Consider the following 21863-nt stretch of genomic DNA (forward strand, 5'->3'; position numbering starts at 1 on the left):
CTCCCAGGGAGGGTGTAATTTTAGGTGCAGGTTCCAAACAGCGCAATGAACCAGCCAGAAGGGGCAGGAGGTATCGGTGTAGGAGCTATTGAAATAATCTTAGCAACGTACGTCAGGGGAACCGATATTAATGACGACAGGTTTCAGAGTAGCAGCCGTGTTAGTCTGTATCTGCAAAAAGGAAAGGAGGACTTGTGGCACCTTAGAGACTAACCAATTTTTTTGAGCATAAGCTTTCGTGAGCTACAGCTCACTTCATCGGGTGCATTCTGTAGCTCACGAAAGCTTATGCTCAAATAAATCGGTTAGCCTCTAAGGTGCCACAAGTCCTCCTGTTCTTTTTTTTTAGTTATTAAAGAAGTGTCAGTAAAAGGTCAGAATGGGATCGTCTCAGTGTCACAGTAGAGGGCTCTGTGATGGTTTTCAATTTGTCATCCCACCCTAGCCACCACCTAGCACATGTTTGAACCTCTTCCTCTCTTACCGTTGCTCGTTATCAGAGAAGGGGAGAGAGAGTGAGCCACAGAAACAGAGACCTAGTGACTGAAGGAAACATTTCTTTGCTCTTTGCTTGGCTCTGTCAGTTATTTGGGTACAAACTCACCCCCCACCCACTGTCTCTGCTGGGCTCAATGGGCAGGAAGAGCTCAGCTGTCAATGGGACTTGGGGAGCTCGGGACATTACTGTGGCTTAACAGGGAAATCCTTGCTGATTTTAAATACAAAAAAGAAGCTCACAAGAAGTGGAAGATTGGACAAATGACCAGGGATGAGTATAAAAATATTGCTTGGGCATGCAGGAGTGAAATCAGGAAGGCCAAATCACACCTGGAGTTGTAGCAAGCAAGAGATGTTAAGAGTAACAAGAAGGGTTTCTTCAGGTATGTTGGCAACAAGGAGAAAGCCAAGGAAAGTGTGGGCCCCTTACTGAATGAGGGAGGCAACCTCGTGACAGACGATGTGAAAAAAGCTAATGTACTCAATGCTTTTTTTGCCTGTCTTCACGAACAAGCTCAGCTCCCAGACTGCTGCCCTGGGCAGCACAGCATGGGGAGGAGATGACCAGCCCTCTGTGGAGAAAGAAGTGGTTCGGGACTATTTAGAAAAGCTGGACGAGCACAAGTCCATGGGGCCGGATGCGTTGCATCCGAGAGGGCTAAAGGAGTTGGCGGATGTGATTGCAGAGCCATTGTCCAATATCTTTGAAAACTCATGGTGATCGGGGGAAGTCCCAGACGACTGGGGTGTATAAGTCCCATTTTGGGGTGTATAAGTAGGGGCATTGCCAGCAGATCGAGGGATGTGATCCTTCCCCTCAATTCGACACTGGTGAGGCCTCATCTGGAGTACTGTGTCCAGTTTTGGGCCCCACACTACAAGAAGGATGTGGAGAAATTGGAGAGAGTCCAGCGAAAGGCAACAAAAATGATTCGGGGTCTGGAACACATGCCTTATGAGCAGAGGCTGAGGGAACTGGGATTGTTTAGTCTACGGAAGAGAAGAATGAGGGGGGATGTCATAGCTGCTTTGAACGAAATGAAGGTGGATCCAAAGAGGACGGATCTAGACTATTCTCAGTGACAGCAGATGACAGGACAAGGAGTAATGGTCAAGTTGCAGTGGGGGAGATTTAGGTTGGATATTAGGAAAAACTTTTTCACTAGGAGGGTGGTGAAACACTGGAATGGGTTACCTCGGGAGGTGGTGGAATCACCTTCCTTAGAAGTTTTTCAGGTCAGGCTTGAGAAAGCCCTGGCTGGGATGATTTAGTTGGGGATTGGTCCTCCTCTGGGCAGGGCGTTGGACTAGATACCTCCTGAGGTCCCTTCCAACCCCGATATCCTAGGATTCTATGATCATTTGGCCAACAACATGCAGCAAAGCACCCAACTCAGTTGCATGAATGCTCTATAAACCACTCCTCAATTATACAGAGACACCAGCATATCTCCCCAGCTCTCAGCCTTGCACCTCAGAAATGTACCATCTTACACGGCTCACGGCTTTCTCTTGAAAAGTGTAAGCTCATTAATTAGTTCGCCACTTCATCAAAAATAAAGGGGACATGCACCAGCCTTTGTCATGTGAGCAACTTTCCCAAGCACTTTGGACAAACTCAGGAGTAAGTATAAAATAGTAAAATAAGTTTATTAACTGCAGAAAGTTAGATTTTAACTGAGTATAAGTATTGGTCACAGAGGTCAAAAGTGTTTACATAACAAATGAAAACAGACTCCCAGTCTAAACTCTAATTTGAATATACTAAGCAAGAATTGGATCAAACAGCTTTTCTCACTCACTGGTTGCTCCAGGCAATGTTGAGTTCTTAATACACAGACTGAATTCCCTCTCAGCCTGGGACCAATCTCCGCAGTTCAAATTCTGAGTCTTCCAGACAATCTTCCAGGTGTTGAGATTGGGGAAGAGACAGGCCACGTGGGGGTGTCTTTGTCTCTCATTCATACTTTTTCTCCAGCTGCTAGGTAGATTCTTGCCGTGATGCTGGGGTTAGTTAGCCCCCAATATGGAGCAGCAGTTTGCCTCCTGCACCTTGTGGTAGGCATGTCACAGCTCCTTCACTTTGACCCCGCACGGCAGTGTGTCCCTGTCATGGCCCCTTTCTATCATGCATCACGAAATCTGCGTGCGCACCTCGGGAGTTACACCGCAGAAAGCTGCTTTCCTGTGCAGAAACTTGCCCGTGTAGAGAAGGCCGCAGAGGGCTTCCATAAGAACGCACGACAGGTCATAGACTGGGTCAGACCAATGGTCTGTCAAGCCCAGTGTGCTACCTGAGAGCGACCAGTGCCAGATGCATTGGAGGGAAAGAACAGAACAGGCTTGCTGACCTGCAAGGTGAGGGTCTTTCACCTTTATATTTAACTTCATTGTTGTCGATTCCTACTTATCCTATATCTAACTACCCCTCCTCTGAGGTCTCTGGGCAAATCAGGTGTGAACCACTCCTTTGACACAGACGTGTCCCAATCCAGCTGAATTGAGGCAGAATTTGGGCCAATGTCAGTTTGGAAAAGGCCTGCTTCACCCAGCAGGTTTCTCAAAGTATCCGTTGCTGTGAACCGCATGTCGTGTGGATGTGCGAACTCGGAAGATAGCAAACATGAAAAAAAAACGCAAAGCCGGTTCTGAGGTTTCCAGAGCCAGGCCTGAGGGTTAAAGAGCTGTGCTCAAAAGGACAAGGGGGCTCAGCAGCTATAAAAAGAACTAGTTGCAAAAACAAAACAAAAATTACATGGAAAAAAAACAACCAAACAACAACCACCCAGACAAGCTCCCATCACTCGCCCATCACCATTGTAGATCTTGACATCTCCTGCCTAATGTGACATCTTTGCTTTGCGAACAAGAGCCCTGGGGAACTCTCTGGCTCACCTGTGTGGGTGGAAGGGGTCTCACACTACGTGGGAAGGCTGCATCATGAGGAGGGGGCTAGAAGAAAACCTGAATTATACTGTAACACTGAAAGTGATCACAGAATCAGCCTCTTACCTTACACTAATAAACTTCATGTGCAATTTCCTTGTTGCTGGTAACAATTTCTTCAAAGATTACAAACTATAAACCTTTAGGGCAGTTTTCTCTTAATTCCCATTTTCACCCAGTGAGCTCTGTGTGAAGTCACATTCGACCATAACCTAGGAGCCTTCCATTTCTGAGGGTTCATTTCTCCCTGGGTCTTCTCCCAGAAGTGTGGGTGGAAGGGGTCTCACACTACGTGGGAAGGCTGCATCATGAGAAAAACCACCTGTGCTCTACTTTCACACTTTCTAATCTTTCAGAGTAGCAGGAGGCGGAAAAGTGAGACACATGCATTAGACTCAAGAGCAAAACTAAGAGACCAAACCACAGACTCTGGACTCAGCATTCATGTATCCTGCAGTCTGAACTTGGAATCTGTTACATTCCCTCATTGGCTACCATCATTTAACCAACACGGAAGTGCTTCTTGTCCAGCAAGGCAGCCAGTTTGGGACCCATAGGCATGGCATGGCTCTGAAGGAATCAGCTGTTTCTCTCTGTGCTTCAGGAAACTTGGGATCCAAATGGTAAAAGACAGTTGTTCCCAGTTTCATCATGGCATCCTTTAGAAGTGTGAGCAATTCTAAAAACAGTTTACCTTGGCCACAGGTCACCATAGCGTCCATCTCTGGGGTGAAAATCAACCACTCGTACCTCTCATTTCTACCTGAGTTCTTGTCAAATCTTTGACCTTAGTTGTAGCAATTTTACACGGCTCTGGCGTAGAATTCTTCACCAACCACACGACATACCAGTAGCGATACTGAGGTAGAACTCCCCCAAATATGCCCTTTTGTTTCTTTAATCTGGTGGCACAGATTTAAATAAGGGACTAAATTCAGGTGCGGCTTAGAATCCCTCTAAGACACCAAATGTCAGGTATCTACTCAAAATGGGTGTCTTTCTGCAGCTCTATCACATTCCTCATGGATGCCATTTCCTACACATTTACAGCATCTCCCAGGAGTGAGCTGAACAGAAATGTCACTTCCATTTTTCCCATCTCTACCTAGGAAGGGATTGCATTTCCCAAATAAGAGGCAACATGCACCTGATTAGGAAGGGAAGATCTTCAGGAGCAACCTCCTGCAGGGCATGGGCCACAACTGCTTTGGGAGGCAAATGAATGGGTCTTTTGCTTAGTTCCAAATCATTTACTAGAGAATCCTCTTCCCAGCCCCTTCGGGAAATATTGACCTTTCCAATTGAAGAACAGGGGGATAGAGATGGTGATGGAGAATCCCTCTGATTTACCCTATGTTCTTCTGTTGTTACAGAGGGGAAAAGACATTTTTCCCTATCCCTTCCCTATTCCTGCTCTTTGTTATACTTCAATATATTTTAAGGGAGGAAAACGGGAGTAAAAATATCTGCCTTCAGGAAAACCTGAAGCAACAGCGCTCTGATGAACTGTGACAACTGGGAATGAAACAATATGATCCTGGTGGGGGAACTTGATGACTAACAATTGTTTTTAAATGGGGGAACAGTATAACTGTTATGCGCAGGGTTTGTTTAGACTAGGATATGTGATGGAGTTTAGGTCAGGTCAAGGGGAAAGCTAATGCCAACCACTGCACCTCGCCTGCATCTGCACGACAACTGTAATTGTCTTTTAACACCAAGATCAGTGACTTCAGCTGCCAACGCCATGTACAGTCCTAGTGGATGTAAGGCACGGGTAGTTTTTGCCTCAGTGTAGCTTGTTGGGAACAAACCTCTCTCCCCCACCTGGAGCTGATGAACATTCCTGGCTGGAGGGACACACGCTCCTTCGACCCAAAAGGAAAGGAGTTGATAGAAAACATCACAGGACTGACCCCAAAGAAGGGTGAGCTGCAAAAGGCAGGAGCAGGCAACTCATCTGGGGGAGCTGAGTAACCACGGTGAAGATGGGGCACAGATCACTAAGTGGGAATTAGCAAATGTGATTTAAAAGAAAAAAATACCTTTGGCCAGCCCTAGTCAAGGCATTTGTTACAGATCACTCCCATGTGGATTTTCTGATGTCTAATAAGGGTTGAGCTCCGATTGAAGCGTTTCCCACACTCAGAGCACGTGTAGGGCCTCTCTCCGGTGTGCGTTCTCTGATGTCTGATTAGGGTAGAGCTCTGATTGAAGCTTTTCCCGCACTCAGAGCACGTGTAGGGCCTCTCTCCTGTGTGGATTCGCTGATGTGTGACAAGGGCTGAGCTTTGATTGAAGTGTTTGCCACACTCACGGCATCCATAAGGTTTCTCACCCATATGGATTCGCCGATGTATGATAAGGTATGAGCTCCGATTGAAGCGTTTCCCACACTCAGAGCATCCATAAGGCTTCTCACCTGTGTGGATTCTTCTATGTGTGGTCAGTACAGAGCTCCGATTAAAGCTTTTCCCGCACTCAGAGCACATGTAGGGGGTCTCTCCTGTGTGCGTTCTCTGATGTGTGATTAGGGTAGAGCTGTGATTGAATCTTTTCCCACACTCAGAGCATGTGTAGGGCCTCTCCCCTGTGTGGATTCGCTGATGTGAGAGGAGGGATGAACTGTCAATGAAGTGCTTCCCACACTCAGGGCATCCATAAGGTTTCTCACCCGTGTGGATTTTCCGATGTGTAATAAGGTGTGAGCTCTGCTTGAAGTGTTTCCCACACTCAGGGCATCCGTAAGGTTTCTCACCCGTGTGGATTTTCCGATGTGTAATAAGTTGTGAGCTCCGCTTGAAGTGTTTCCCACACTCAGGGCATCCGTAAGGTTTCTCACCCGTGTGGATTTTCCGATGTGTAATAAGGTGTGAGCTCTGCTTGAAGTGTTTCCCACACTCAGGGCATCCATAAGGTTTCTCACCCGTGTGGATTCTCTTATGTTCAATGAGATGCGAGCTCTGCTTGAAGCATTTCCCACACACACAGCATGCGTAAGGTTTCTCACCCGTGTGGATTCTCTGATGTGTGAGAAGGCCCGAGCTCCCTTTGAAGCTTTTCCCACAGTCGAGGCATGTGTAGCGTGTTCCTTCCAAGTTCATTCTCTCACGTGTAATAAGGTCTGACTGGCTACCGAAGTTTTCCTCTGGCCTCTGCTGACTCTCACAGGCTTTTGTTTTTTCTGGGCGTGCACAGCTCCCAGAATCATTCCCTTTGGACCTTCCTGACAACATCCCATGGGCTTCTACTCGCTCAGCGTCTTCCTGCTGGGGTTCCTCCTCGTTTTCACTCACCATCCCAACACCTGACGGGAGACCGAGAGAATCCAGACGTAAGTCTCTGCCTGCGCCAGAGAGAAAGGAAATCTCAGAGAGAAGAATGGAAAAAGGGATGAAGGAACGAAAACATGTACAGGACAGATCAAACCTATCAGGAGCTGATTTTCCCTTCAACCTTCCCCAGAGGAGAGAAAGGAAGGGATCAGTTCTGGGTCCGTATCTCAGAAGAAATCTCAGGGGACAGCGAGATTGGGGAGGGACCTGCTGCCAGTTGTCAGTCAGGATAGGTGGGAAGCCATGAGTGACCTCTGCCTAACGATTCCACATCTGCAGGGAACAATCCTGAACTTGGAGAGCTCACAAGCTCTTTGTAGGGCATCCCAAATGTTTCCTGTATTCACCGACAGTTTTGGGGTTGGTTTAACCAATGCCTCACCTATGAAGGCAGCTCTCGGGAGCACTTTTTTCTCAGAACCATGAAGGTCTGGGACGCACGACTCCTCCCCTCGTTCCAGCTGCGAGATCACATCAGTTCTGGAAACTGGAAACCCTGCTCAAGGCAAAGAAAACAAGGGAGGTCAGTGGAATTTGTGGGATACTTGTCACAAAGAATATTCCATGCTTTTAAGCCCAGCTCACTTTTAAGTAGTAACGTCCCAAGGCCAGCTTCCTTGGCTCAAAGTGCCAGGAGATGATTATTATAAATCATATTCATTACCTTAGTGCCTAAGGGCCAACTAACAGTGGGTCCTCATTTTGCTAGGCACAGTACAAACCGAGAAGCGTTGATGGCCCGTGTCCTGAAGAAGTTACAATCTAAATAGACAAGGCAGACACAGAATGGGGGAAGGGGTACAACTCACCAGCAGAGTGAACTCCGTGAAGGCAGAGTGGCAGATCTGATCAACACAGGCCTAGATCTTGAGACTATCGGATTTAATGTTACAACCAAGGCCAGTGTTTTCCAGAAATTGTCGCTAGGACTGCATTTTTTCCCAAAATTACTCTTTGTTTGTGGAAACACCGTTAATATCCCGAATTGCTGATCAGAGGGTGGGTGGGGCATGCAGGGTCACAATCCCCCAGATTTCTCCCTGGAGACACCCGTCTCCTCCCCAGGGCACAGGCTGGCTGCGGTTGAGACTTGATGCCAATTTCTTCCCTCCTCATACAAGTCTGGGATCGGCAGTGGGACGCCAGGCTCTCTCATCATGCTGCAGAGAGGACGGCACTCACAGCTGCTCGCGGCCGTGTCCACAGCACCTCTCCCCTTCTCATTTCCCCTGTACACAGCTGGTTCATGCCCCGTCTCTCCAACGCACAGCTGGTTCTAGGCTCTCAATGCCCAGTATCTGAGCCCCACCGCCCCCACACAGCCGGCTCCTGTCCCCTCCCCCCAAGGCACTTTCAGGCTTTAAAGGATTAGATATTGCTCACGTTTGTCAATTACTCTCTTTTCATTGCCTGCAAACTCTTGCCCTAATTATGACTGTTATCTGTATATCTAAGACAGCCCTTGAAAGCATGAATTCTTCACAGACTATGATGCCGAGATGCGCCACATGATACCAGGAAGGGCTGCGGGATGGGTTTCCTGTGCAAGCTGGTATCACGACAGGGTGATGAATGCCAGATCTCAAGGCTGGTTATGCAGAGCTCCACCTTTTGAAGCTTTACCCAACGCAGAAAGGGGAAGTGACGGATTTCCCCTCATTCAGGAGACTGAAGACGACAGACTTTTGGGGGATAAACAGCTGAGTTTGAGCTGACTGAGGGGGGTCTTTCTGGGCTACAAACTCACAGGACCTGATAACCACCAAGAGGTAACCCTTTAAGAAAGGTTTTAATACACTTTGGAACCGATCAGGGTTTCCCATGAGGACCGCTGAGGGAATGAAGGTAAACACGCATTTGGATGCTCTTCTTCATAATCCCAACTACACATACAAAATGATGGGCTCTAAATGAGCTGTTTCCACTCAACAGAGGGATCTTGGAGTCACTGGGCACAGTTCTCTGAAAACATCAACTCAGTGTGCCACGGCAGTCAAAAAGCAAAGAGAATGTTGGGAATCATTCTGAAATGGATAGATAAGAAGACAGAAAATATCCTATCGCCTCTGTATAAACCCATGGTACACCCACATCTCGAATACTGCCTGCAGATGTGGTTGCCCCATCTCAAAAAAAGATATATTGGAAAAGGTTCAGAAAAGGGCAACCCAAATGATTACAGGTATGAAACTCTTCTCTACGGGGAAAGATTAAAAAGACCGGGACTATTCAGCTTGGAAAAGAGACAAAGGGGGGATATGAGAGAGGTCTATAAAATCAAAACTGCCGTGGAGAAAGTAAATAAGGACGTGTCATTTACTCCTTCTCATAACACAAGGACTAGGAATCACCCAATCAAATTAATAGGCAGCAGGTTTATAAGAAACAAAAGGAAGTATTTCTTCACACAACGCACAGTCAACCTGGGGAACTCCTTGCCAGAGGACGTTGTGAAGGCCAAGATTATAATAGGGATACAAAAAAAAAAACAAAAAACACCATGAGAAATCTATTGAGGACAGGTCCGTGAATGGTTATTAGCCAGCATGGGCAGGGATGGTGTCCCTAACTTCTGTTTGTCATGAGCTGTGAATGGGTGACAGGAGATGAATCACTTCATGATTCCCTGTTCTGTTCATTCCCTCTGGGACACCCGGCGCTGGTCACTGTCGGAAGTCAGGACACTGGGCTAGATGGACCTTTGGTCTGTCCCAGTGTGGCCATTGTTAAATACCAGGGAACCTAGTGAGTCCAGTGCAATGGGAGGGAGTAGGAAAATCCCTGGCTGTGGAGAACACTGGGAAATTAGAAACTATCATTCAGAAGTAACAGACTCTAAATAGTCTAGAAAAGCAGAATGTGAAAAATAAGAATCGGGGTCATGTGACTTCAGGAATGAGGGACTCAAAAAACCAAGTCTGCAGAGAAGGTAGATTGTGGCTATTGCACATGGGGATGAGGGGAGCAACTCTCCAGGTCTCAAGGATTTTCACCAGCAACTGAGGCCATTGTCCCATGCACGGGGCAATCCGGAGCAGTGAGGAGTTGTGTCATCTGTAATCCTGGCTGAGTTTCAATGTTCTGCTGCTGGAGCTCCCTTGTCTGGATTCCCCCAGCCAGCATTCAAGGTCTGTGTGATCAGTAACCCTGGACCAGCCGCTCTGACCCCAGCAGCCTGCTTCTTACACCCCAAGCACATTCTGGTCTGGGTGGAGAAGGCTCAGGGTTTGAGAGAAGGCCAGGGGTAGGAAGCTTCTGCTCGTTATGCTGGACCTAACCCCCCGTTTTACTTGTGCAAACAGGAGATATTTGACACTGTGCGATTCTGCTCCTGTGCTCTCTTCCCACAGCGTTCAGCAGCAGGGGAGGGTCGCTGGTCGTGTGTGTGTCACTGGCATGCTGGGGTGATGCTGGAACAGGACAGAGCAGAGGTGGCATTGTGGGGGTGGCGTGAACCTCATCACTTCCGTTCCCCTTCCAAGAACCGAGGGGACAGGAATCCTTACCCAGCGAGGTCACAGTCTCATAGGTCTCCTGCATGACGTCTCTGTAGAGGGCTCTCTGAGCGGGGTCCAGCAGAGCCCACTCTTCCCTGGTGAAATACACAGCTACCTCCTCGAAGGTCACCGGCCCCTGAAAGAGCCAGAGCCCCACACTCACAGCCCCACTATTCGTGGGGGAGAGGAGACAATCAAACGGAAACTCTGGGTGGACCGCAGCCAACAGAGTCCCACCCCCACCCCACTCAGAGCACCCAGGAAACACCAGGGTGAGGGGGCGAAGAGACACCCCTCCTCTCTCCCAGGAGATCAATCACACACCTACTAGCCACAGACTGATACCGGAGATGCTGCCCCGAGCAGGGTCTAGGGAGAGATCTCTTGTAGGAAGCCCAACACCCTCCTCCTTGTGAAAAGAAAAGGAGGACTTGTGGCACCTTAGAGACTATCCAATTTATTTGAGCATAAGCTTTCGTGAGCTACAGCTCACTTCATCCGATGCAAACTGTGGAAAGTGTAGAAGAGCTTTTTATATACACACAAATCATGAAAAAAATACCTCCTCCCACCCCACTCTCCTGCTGGTAATAGCTTATCTAAAGTGATCACTCTCCTTACAATGTGTATGATAATCAAGGTGGCCCATTTCCAGCACAAATCCAGGATTTAACAAGAACGTCGGGGGCGTGGAGGGGGGCAGGAAAAAACAAGGGGAAATAGGTTACCTTGCATAATGACTTAGCCACTCCTAGAGCTGGATATGAAGCAGGGGAATCTCCCCTAAGCCTGACTGGTGGCTTCCCCCTTCGTATTTCAAGGCACCCGCTGGTTAGTTGGGTCAGGCTCCAGCACTACGAGTCTGGTCCTTTTTCCCAGCCCCATCTAGGTAGGTTATTTTCTGTTCACCAGATTGGAGCATTTCCACCTCCGAACCTCATGGGTCTCTTCCTAGAATCTAGGCCACTTATTAAAAAACTCCCAGCAGGTCTGCCACCCCCTGGCCTCCTCCCTTTCTCCACCCTGTGCATTTCCTGCCGCACTCCAACCTCCAACCCAGACAGTGCAAACCTTCCCCTCTCCCATGTATTTCCTGTCCCTCTCCCTCCTGCAGGAACAGATCAGAACCCCCCACAATAATCCCTACCTGAGCTGGCTCCTCTGCAGCCATGTCGCTCCCTTGTCCCATGGGAGGACGGGATGAACCGGAAAGAAACATGAGCGTCGTTCTGCAACCTGGCCGGGCAAGAAGGGCTGTTGTAGAAGTTTAGGAACGGACATTAGTTCAATTCACATCACGCTTCCCCCGGGCTCTTTCCCTGCAGAGCGAGATCCGAGATTCTGCCGTGCTGAGAAAATGCTCAATCTCTGGATTACAGCAGAGACCTGGCCCCTCCTGCCAGGCTAGGCCCACAGACACACTTTTAACCTCCTTTCTCCCTCCCGCATCCCAAAATAAAGTCTCTGAACGCAATCCCAGAAAAAAGCAGAACCAAAGGAGTCCCTTTCGAGGATTCCCTCTGACACTGACCCCACGGCAGCCACACCCCAGCAGGAGGGACATGGAGTCAGGAACTGGGTTTTCCTCTCTCTCATCCTCGTCTCGTCCACAGGAAAGTGATTCTCCCCACAGTGCAGTAATACATCTGTCTGGGCAGATGAGAGAGCTGGAAATCTCTTTCAAAACTCTTTTATCCCACGGACCCTGTCAGTCTCTCTATCTCCTTTTCCCTGTGCCCTCTCCATGCCTGTCTGCAAGGAAACTCTCATTCCTGGGTTGTTTGCTCCCCCATGGCTGGATTTGCTCCTGCAGATGGCAGGAGAAATGGGTTGGGGGGCTGTTACTGTAGAGTCATTTTATAGTCCTTCACTGCCTGCCTGGGATTTCCCCATTGCCTGCCTAGGACCCCCACCTGCCCTCCACCAGGATCTGCCAGCCCATTTGCCTGGGACCCCCTCCTCCTCCCAGCAGGACCCCCTGACGCTTTACAGGAGGACCCCTCACTCTGCACCAGGGACCGCCCCACCACAGCTCTGTGCACTGGGCATGGCAATGGTCCCAGGAGCCAGCTGGGCAATCCCAGACAGAGCCCCTGGCACAGCACCAGGCAGCATCTAATCCCCTGCCCCACCTGCCCAAGAGACCCCCACCCCCACTGGTCTGCAGCCAACAGGCCCCCAGCCATACCCACCTCCAGGACCCATAGCCTTAGGGCTGGGCACATCAGAACTACCCCCTGAAACCCCAAACCCTCCAGAATCCACCAACCTGACTAGGGCCCCCCCCTGCCCAGCCACCCAGAGGCCTCCCCCTACCACAATGCCCCTTCAGCTCCCGCTGCAATCTCCCCACACAGACACCTGCCCCCCCCATCAACAATGTTCTCTCACAGTGTCTGGTAAGTGGATAGAAAGTTATCACCACCCCCTGCTGGCCAGTCACACAGGCAGAGGGAGCCCGGGGGGACGCCTCTTTAACAGGAGAAGGGAAGCCATGGAGGGCTAAAATAAGTAAGACATTTCCATACTCTGTCACTAGCAAATAATGGCCACCGTGGATCCACCCCAGAGTTGGCTACAGCTTTGCACTGCGGGAAGCCCCCCCCTCACGGAGACCCTTTGTCATGGGGTTTGGGATACTTCTGGACCCACGCTGCACTCAGAGGGACCTCCTCATCCCGTGCCAGCTGGAGAAAAGAAAAGGGTCCAGCCAACTCTCCTGTTACCGACTGGGAACCACCCATCCCCCAAACAGGGGGAGGCCCCTGGCTTTGATGGGTATTGAATATATGGCTAGTCTCTTTTATCAGTAAACATTTTTAACAGAGAGAAAGGAGGGAACAAATGATTCTCAAAGGAGAGGGAAAGATGATCATTGTTGCAGGGGGATTAATTTCCCAACCAGGATGGAGAAGGACTCAGGGCAACAGGTTCCCCCCAAAGAAGGACAAGTTGCTAGGATTTAGAGACATGGGGAACAGCCCCAAACCCAAGAGGATTTTTAATTGACATTTGATGATGACATCGTAAGAGGGAAACCTGAGATTTGAGATCAATGTTCAGAAATGAAAGAGAAAGGGTGGAAATCTGAGGGATTTTGGATCCATTTATGCAAATTATAGAGAGGAAAGTGGAAAATGAGAGGGATTTTATCGCAGTTGTTGATAGGAGGTAAAAGCTGAGTGTATTTCCCACCACTATTTGGTCAATGAATAGAGCGGAAATGGGCAACATTGGCAAACGTTTGAGATCCATATTCAGGAATCTGAGAAAAGGTGTAAATCTGAGATTTTCGTCGTAATTTATAATTACAGAGACAGGGAAAGCTCTCAGGGGCGTATTCAATTAGAAGTAGACAACGAGAGTAAAAGTGGGGCAAACGTTGAGGGTATTTTTGAGGAATCTTTGAGACGTACAGAGAAAACGTGTCACAAACTACGCAACTGAGAACATGGGATAAACGCCAAGACCGGGGGGGCTTTTATGTGGCTATTAAAGAACTAGCTGGAAAAGGGGGGACCGTTTGTGATATAAAATCCAGCCTGTCCAAAACATAAGCAGAAAGTGATGGTCCCCCCCCCCACGGCCCCCGTTCACCTGGGCAGCAGGGAGCCCTCTGAGGGGCTGACTGAAGGGGGCGGGGGGGAGCTGGAGGGCTCCCTGGGGGCGGGGAGGGGGCGGCAGTGGGGGATGGGCAGGTAGGGGGCAGAGAGTCACTTTCCTGCCCCCCCCGCCCAGCGCTCCCGCACCGGGGTCTCCCACTCACCGGAGCACGGGGGGGTTAATGACGGGCCCCACCCCGCACAGACCCCGGAGGGGAGCCGCAGCTGCTCCTCCTACAGGTCCGACACGAGGCAGCGCCTCGTCTGCTCCGGGCTCCGCCCCCAGACGCTGCCCCGCCCCCGGTCTGCTCCATGCCCCGCCCCCTGGCGCTGCCCCGCCCCCGGTCTGCTCTAAGCCCCGCCCCCAGGCGCTGCCTCGTGTCGGGTCTCTCGGAGGAGCAGCTGCGGCTCCGCTCCGGGGTCTGTGCTGGGGGGGGCCCGTCATTAACCCCCCCGTGCCCGGCCGGGGGGGGGGCTTTCTCCAGCTGGGACCAGCCCCAGCTCTGCCCGCCCCCGACCCGGTGAGTGGGAGACCCCGCGGGGGGGGGGAGCGCTGGTGGGGGGGGGCAGGAAAGTGACTCTCTGCCCCCGGCACGGCTGGGATTGGGGGGGGCAGAGACTGGGGCCCGGCGGGCGGGGTCCCTTGGGGGGTGTTGGGGGGAGAAGCCGGAGTTGCGGGGGGGTGAGGGTTGAATTGTCTCTGTGCAGCCAGGAAATTCCCGGGGGGAAGTGGGGGGCGGCGGGGGAGTTAATTGGATCCCCTTCCCCCCCCACGGGCACAAATGCCCCCCAGTTTTCCCCCTTTCCCTCTCCGTAGCTCCCACCTGGTTGTAAACTCCCCCCCACCCCCCCATTGATCCGCTCTCTGGTCTCCCCGATGCCCCCCCCCCCGTCTCTCCCTCCTCCTCACATGTCCATTGAAACTCCCCTCCCGTGCGGGGGGGGGCGGGATTTCCCTCCCCCCCCCCGTTTTTCCGCAGCGATTTGTCCAGGTGTCCGTGGGAAGTTGGAGCCCGGAGCCATCCCCCAACCTGGCTGCCCCGGCGTGGGGGTGGGAGGAGACGCCGGGTCTCTGCCGGGGCGGGGAAGGGAGGGGACGTGTCTCCCATGGGGCTGCCCCCGATCCCGGCTTCCCAGTCCCACTTGATGCCCCCAACTCCGCACCGTTGCCCCCAGCCCCCACCTGCCCCCCACCTGCCCATCCCCCACTGCCGCCCCCTCCCCTCCCCCAGGGAGCCCTCCAGCTCCCCCCCACCCCCTCCAGTCAGCCCCTCAGAGGGCTCCCTGCTGCCCAGGTGACCAGGGCCGGGGGGACGACGACGATCACTCTCTGTCATATAAAATCCAGCCTGTCCAAAACATAAACAAACGGTCCCCTCTTTTCCAGCTAGTTCTTTAATAGCCACATAAAATCCCCCCCCGCTCTTGGCGTTTATCCCATGTTCTCAGTTGCGTAGTTTGTGACACGTTTTCTCTGTACGTCTCAAAGATTGATAAAAAAGTTTGCCCCACTTTTACTCTAGTTGTCTACTTCTAATTGAATATGCCCCTGAGAGCTTTCCCTGTCTCCGTAATTATAAATTACGACGAAAATCTCAGATTTACACCTTTTCTCAGATTCCTGAATATGGATCTAAAACGTTTGCCAATGTTGCCCATTTCTATTCATTGACCAAATAGTGGTGGGAAATACACTCAGCTTTTACCTCTGTGACAAAGTGGGACTGTTCTTAATGTTCTTAATGTTTCCTCTGAATAGTGTGGGGTGCCTCAGTTTCCCCTAGGCAGTTCTTAAGTATCTAGGTGGTGGGATAAGGGTGTATGATCCTTGCAGAGCCCTAGAGGGCAGGTGTGTGCAGGAGTCTGGACACAGAGAATGGCCGACACCCTGTTTCCTGGCCACTGATGGCCTGGGCCCTTCCCCCCTGCAAGGTGAGAGCTAAAGGGTTGGAGAACAAAGGGATCCGGTGACCTCCTGGCCCAGGAAAGGAACCAAGCCCAGAGGAGGAGGGGCTGGAGGGAGTTTCAGTTGGGGGCTGGCTGGGACATGGAGTGAAGGGCAGACGTGTTTGTCTGGCTCACTGCCCCCCCCAAAATGACCCCAGCTGAGGGGTCCTGTTCTCTGCACCTGCAAGCTCTGTTTTAGACCATGTTCCTGTCATCTAATAAACCTCTGTTTTACTGGCTGGCTGAGAGTCCCGTCTGACTGCGGAGTTGGGGGGCAGGACCCTCTGGCTTCCCCAGGAGCCCTGCCTGAGCGGACTCGCTGTGGGAAGGGCATGGAGGGGCAGAGGATGCTGAATGGTCCGAGGTCAGACCCAGGAAGGTGGAAGCCGGGTGAGCTGTGTGTCCTGAAGACAGGCTGCTCACAGAAAGGCAACTGCCCCAGAGTCCTGCCTGGCTTCATGGGGAGCAGTTCCAGAGCATCGCCCAGGGACTCCGTGACAACTGGTGGCAGCGGTGGGATGTACTGCACCCCGTGGACAGCGCTTCCTGCAGTAAGTGACTGGGGAGCAGTAAAATGAAGGGGGATTGACAGGGACCAGACGTGCTGAAGATTCAGAGAGAGACAGTTTCAGGGGGCGGTTAACTCCTGGAACTGTGTGACCAGAGAGAAGGACTTTTGCAGTAACAGGGTTCCCCTGGGGATTGCAGCGAGCGGTCCCAGGGACGGAGGAGTCTGCCGCTCGACCCTGACAAAGAGGGGGTGATCTCGAGAAGGGCTGGCACACTAGGGGTTCTCCCTGGAAACCGTGGGGAGCTGAGAGCACACAGGCCTGTGAGTCCACAACAACTTGGGAAGGGCGGAGTGAGGGCCTGTCACCGTCTCCTGAAGAAGGACATTGTAACCCTGTACAGAAAGAGAGGGTTGAGCGTTGGAAAGTTCACTGAAGCACAGTTAATCGTGCAGCTGGAGGAGGATGACCGCTCTAAGGGACAGATTCCTGACCTGAAATGGGGCTATAGCAGGATCTGGGAGCAGCTGGAGTGGTGGCCAGGCATCCCCAAGACTCCTGTCCCCGACCAGACGAGGATCTTCACGATCGGGTTCCCCATCCGGGGATCGGAGTCGGACAGGATTGGAGCTGAGTCCGAGAGAGCAAGAGGACCGTGAGAGACAGCGAGAGCCCGAGAAAGAGCTGCAGAAGCAGCAGCAGCAGCATGAACTGGCGGTGGGGGAGTGGAGAGGCCTAGGGGACCCCCCAGGGGTGAGTGGGGATAGACCCCGGGGGGCCAGTTCCGCAGGGAACCTCGAGACTAAATTGCTGCTCCTGGTTAAGGAGGGGGGATGTGGATGCCCACCTCACTGCCTTTGAGCAGGCTGGAGATTTGAACCGGGGGACCCTGCGGAAAAGCCCCAGTGTCTAGCTCCCTTGCTGGGTCCCAAGGCCATAGACTCCGTCAGCCAGATGGGTGGGGAGGTGGACAGGCTCCCACTCCTGGTCCCAACCTATATGTCTGTGTGGAGTTTCCTTGGGCCAGGCCCCTCAGACCCCCAGTGGGAGCGGAAGGTGATGGTGAATGGGGAGACATTCCTGGGGTGGCGAGATCCTGGGACCGAGAGAACTGGTGTCAGACCCTGGGTGGTGCAGCCTCAGAGGCTGAGGGGCTGTGTGAGCTGGGTGAGGGTCCCAGGGACGAAGCCCCTCGCCTTCCCTATGGCCCAGATCCCTGTGCAGACCCAGGAGGGGTGAGGCTGGCTGGTCGTTAGGGTTCTCCAGGACACCAGCTGCAAGACCCTGTTATGGGGTGACTCTGTCTCTTTGGGACAGGATCCAGGCCGTACTCCTGTAACTGCCAAGGATTTGAATCCGGGGAACCAATCGGTGGAGAGGGAAATGGTCAGTGCAAATGCAGATGACCTGGCTGGCAGCAGGGAGGAGCGGCTAGGCTCAAGCTATCTGCCTGCCTGTAACCAGACCCCTGGAGTTGGGTGGGACAGAGAGATGCTCCCCGCCCCCCTTGCACACCGGAGAGGGGGCTCACGCTGGCTCTGATGCTGTGAGGAAAGCAGCGAGCTCGCTGCCTACCCCCACTGGGACAGCAAGGGCAGTGCTGAGCAAGGGGGGAGCTGAGACCCCAGCTGAGTGGGGGGAGACACAGGCAGGGCAGGGGATCTGTGGGGAGTGGCAAGGTGCTGGGTAAGGAAAGTCTGGATGAGCCTAGGCAGCCTTGTGAGCTGATGGCTGTGTCTCGTCAGCAGGGTGGGAAGTCGAGGAGAGTGGAAGAGGAGTGTCCCTGGACCTTACCTGTTAGCTGGGTGGAGAATTGGGACAGTGAAGGAAACGTACCTGTGTCTGTCAGGGGTATTGACTTGCCTTTGGAGGGAGCTACCCTGATCTCCAAGCAGTTGTCTGTGACCAGCCTTGTGTGCTGGGACAAGGGGAGATAGGTCCCAAGCTGGGTGTCTGGGAAAGAAGAAATTGTGTCCGGCTCTTCTTTGTCTGTGGAGCAGACAGAAGGGGCATTTCAGCCTGTGATGGTTGAGGGGCGTGCAGTTGTCTCATAGCTGGTTCTGGATTCAGCTAAAGCCCAGGAAGGGAAGGGTCCTAAGTTTGTGTCTGCTCGGGAGAATGGCCCTGTAACTAGGTCGCATCCAGTTAGGGTCTATGTAAAATCCCAGAGACGAGACAATTCTGGTGCTTGTATTTTGCCTGTTGCTAGTGTGTTGTTGGAAAGGGTGTAGCAACTCTGTCTAATCAGGGTGAGATCCTAGCCAGGGCACAAGGAGAGCAGGAAGGTGATGTGATTGTGTTACCTCCTGAGGGTGTGGAAACCGGTAGCAAGAAGGAAAAGATTCCTGAACTTGTGTGTGGCAAAGGGAAGGAGAATGCTTCTGACCTTTTCTCTAGGAAGTCTGTAAGTTTGCCTGAAAGGGGATTGTGTAGGAATCCGCCGGATGGGCCAGAGGTGATTCTGGATGTAAGGGAGACCCAGAAAGAGTGTGTTGTTGCTCAGGAAAGTGTTCCTCTAGAGCAAGCCCTCGGTGAAGAGGGTAAGGGCAGAATTTTTGGGAGAGGTGAATTATTGTATAGAAAAGCCCCTAGGGAAAGGAATCCTCATGGAGTCTTTGCAAGCAGTTTACTGCCACTGAAGGGTGTGAAAGTGATTTTATCAAGAAAGTTTCAGTTCCTAACAGCCAGAAATTTTCTGTTGTGAATGGATCCACTGACAGTCCTGTTGAAAGACCCAGTGTGGAGAGCTTTGAGAAGGTCTCAGATGAAGTGAAAGCTGTTAAGAAAGTTAAACAGTCCCATAACCAAGTGGCTGTGTTTGGCCAGCTTGTTGGGGAGAAGACCCAATCCCAGTTTGACCCCCTGGGGTTTTGGGGTGGCCAAAGGGCATGGGCCGCAGAAACCTTCCCACATGCGCCCTGCGAGTGCTATCGACCACCACCGACCTAAGGGAGGGCGTGAAACTGGAAGGGCCTGGTGTAACTCCTCCCAAGGAATGGGAGAGATGCTGGGGCACCCATGGGAACGTTGGTGGCTTCGAACTTCCCCAGGTCACCGGCTAAAGTGACCCCGCTCAGTTCGATCTCGAAGGGGGGAGAGATGTGACAAAGTGGGACTGTTCTTAATGTTTCCTCTGAATAGTGTGGGGGTGCCTCAGTTTCCCCTATGAAGTTTTTTAGTATCTAGGTGGTGCGATAAGGGTGTATGATCATTGCAGAGCCCTAGAGGGCATGTGTGTGCAGGAGTCTGGACACAGAGAATGGCCAACACCCTGTTTCCTTGCCACTGATGGCCTGGGCCCTTCCCCCCTGCAAGGTGGGAGCTAAAGGGTTGGAGAACAAAGGAATCCGGTGACCTCCTGGCCCGGGAAAGGAACCAAGCCCAGAGGAGGAGGGGCTGGAGGGAGTTGGAGTGAAGTGCAGGCGTGGTTGTCTGGCTCACTGCCCCCAAAATGGACCCAGCTGAGGGGTCCTGTTCTCTGCACCTGCAAGCTCTGTTTTAGACCATGTTCCTGTCATCTAATAAACCTCTGTTTTACTGGCTGGCTGAGAGTCCCGTCTGACTGCGGAGTTGGGGTGCAGGACCCTCTGGCTTCCCCAGGAGCCCTGCCTGAGCGGACTCGCTGTGAGAAGCGGACGGAGGGGCAGAGGAGGCTGAATGCTCCGAGGTCTGACCCAGGAAGGTGGAAGCTGGGTGAGCCGTGTGTCCTGAAGACAGGCTGCTCACAGAAAGGCGACTTCCCCAGAGTCCTGCCTGGCTTCGTAGGGAGCAGTTTCAGAGCATCGCCCAGGGACTCCGTGACAACCTCCTATCAACAACTGCTATAAAATCCCTCTCATTTTCCACTTTCCTCTCTATAATTTGCATAAATGGATCCAAAATCCCTCAGATTTCCAACCTTTCTCTTTCATTTCTGAACACTGATCTCAAATCTCAGGTTTCCCTCTTACGATGTCATTATCAAATGTCAATTAAAAATCCTCTTAAGTTTGGGGCTGTTCCCCATGTCTCTAAATCCTAGCAACTTGTCCTTCTTTGGGGGGAACCTGTCGCCCTGAGAGCTTCTCCATTCTGGTTGGGAAATTAACCCCCCTGCAACAATGATCATCTTTCCTTCTCCTTTGAGAATCATTTGTTCCCTCCTTTCTCTCTGTTAAAAATGTTTGCTGATAAAAGAGACTAGCCATCTATTCAATACCCATCAAAGCCAGAGGCCTCCCCCTGTTTGGGGGATGGGTGGTTCCCAGTTGGTAACAGGAGAGTTCATAGAATCATAGAATATCAGGGTTGGAAGGGACCCCAGAAGGTCATCTAGTCTAACCCCCTGCTCGAAGCAGGACCAATTCCCAGTGAAATCATCCCAGCCAAGGCTTTGTCAAGCCTGACCTTAAAAACCTCTAAGGAAGGAGATTCTACCACCTCTCTAGGTAACGCATTCCAGTGTTTCACCACCCTCCTAGTGAAAAAGTTTTTCCGAATATCCAATCTAAACCTCCCCCACTGCAACTTGAGACCATTACTCCTTGTTCTGTCATCTGCTACCATTGAGAACAGACTAGAGCCATCCTCTTTGGAACCCCCTTTCAGGTAGTTGAAAGCAGCTATCAAATCCCACCTCATTCTTCTCTTCTGCAGGCTAAACAATCCCAGCTCCCTCAGCCTCTCCTCATAACTCATGTGTTCCAGTCCCCTCATCATTTTTGTTGCCCTTTGCTGGACTCTCTCCAATTTATCCACATCCTTCTTGTAGTGTGGGGCCCAAAACTGGACACAGTACTCCAGATGAGGCCTCACCAATGTCGAATAGGTCGAGTTGGCTGGACCCTTTTCTTTTCTCCAGCTGGCACAGGATGAGGAGGTCCCTCTGAGTGCAGCGTGGGTCCAGAAGTATCCCAAACCCCATGACAAAGGGTATCCGTGAGGGGGGGCTTCCCGCAGTGCAAAGCTATAGCCAACTCTGGGGTGGATCCACGGTGGCCATTATTTGCTAGTGACAGAGTATGGAAATTTCTTAGTTATTTTGGCCCTCCATGGCTTCCCTTCTCCTGTTAAAGAGGCGTCCCCCCGGGCTCCCTCTGCCTGTGTGACTGGCCAGCAGGGGGTGGTGATAACTTTCTGTCCACTTGTCAGACACTGTGAGGGAACACTGTTGCTGGGGGGGGGGCATGTCTGTGTGGGGAGATTGCAGTGGGAGCTGAAGGGGCATTGTGGTAGGGGGAGGCCTCTGGGTGGCTGGGCAGGGGGGGCCCTAGTCAGGTTGGTGGGTTCTGGAGGGTTTGGGGTTTCGGGGGGTAGTTCTGATGTGCCCAGCCCTAAGGCTATGGGTCCTGGAGGTGGGTATGGCTGGGGGCCTGTTGGCTGCAGACCAGTGGGGGTGGGGGTCTTTTGGGCAGGTGGGGCAGGGTGTTAGACGCTGCCTGGTGCTGTGCCAGGGGCTCTGTCTGGGATTGCCCAGCTGGCTCCTGGGACCATTGCCATGCCCAGTGCACAGCACTGTGGTGGGGCGGTCCCTGGCGCAGAGTGAGGGGT

The 21863-nt window shown here is 52.0% G+C and overlaps 1 protein-coding gene across 1 annotated transcript in view; it reads right to left on the minus strand.

Annotated features, from left to right (window-relative positions):
- LOC140904590 (uncharacterized) overlaps positions 1 to 21863 on the minus strand; it is a 565656-nt gene that overhangs the window by 48094 nt on the left and 495699 nt on the right. The window contains 1 exon segment of the mRNA XM_073327022.1: positions 5529 to 6449. Within this exon segment, the coding sequence (XP_073183123.1) occupies positions 5529 to 6449 (921 nt within the window).

This window comes from Lepidochelys kempii, unplaced genomic scaffold, assembly GCF_965140265.1.
Source record: "Lepidochelys kempii isolate rLepKem1 unplaced genomic scaffold, rLepKem1.hap2 scaffold_37, whole genome shotgun sequence".
Classification (NCBI taxonomy): domain Eukaryota; kingdom Metazoa; phylum Chordata; order Testudines; family Cheloniidae; genus Lepidochelys; species Lepidochelys kempii.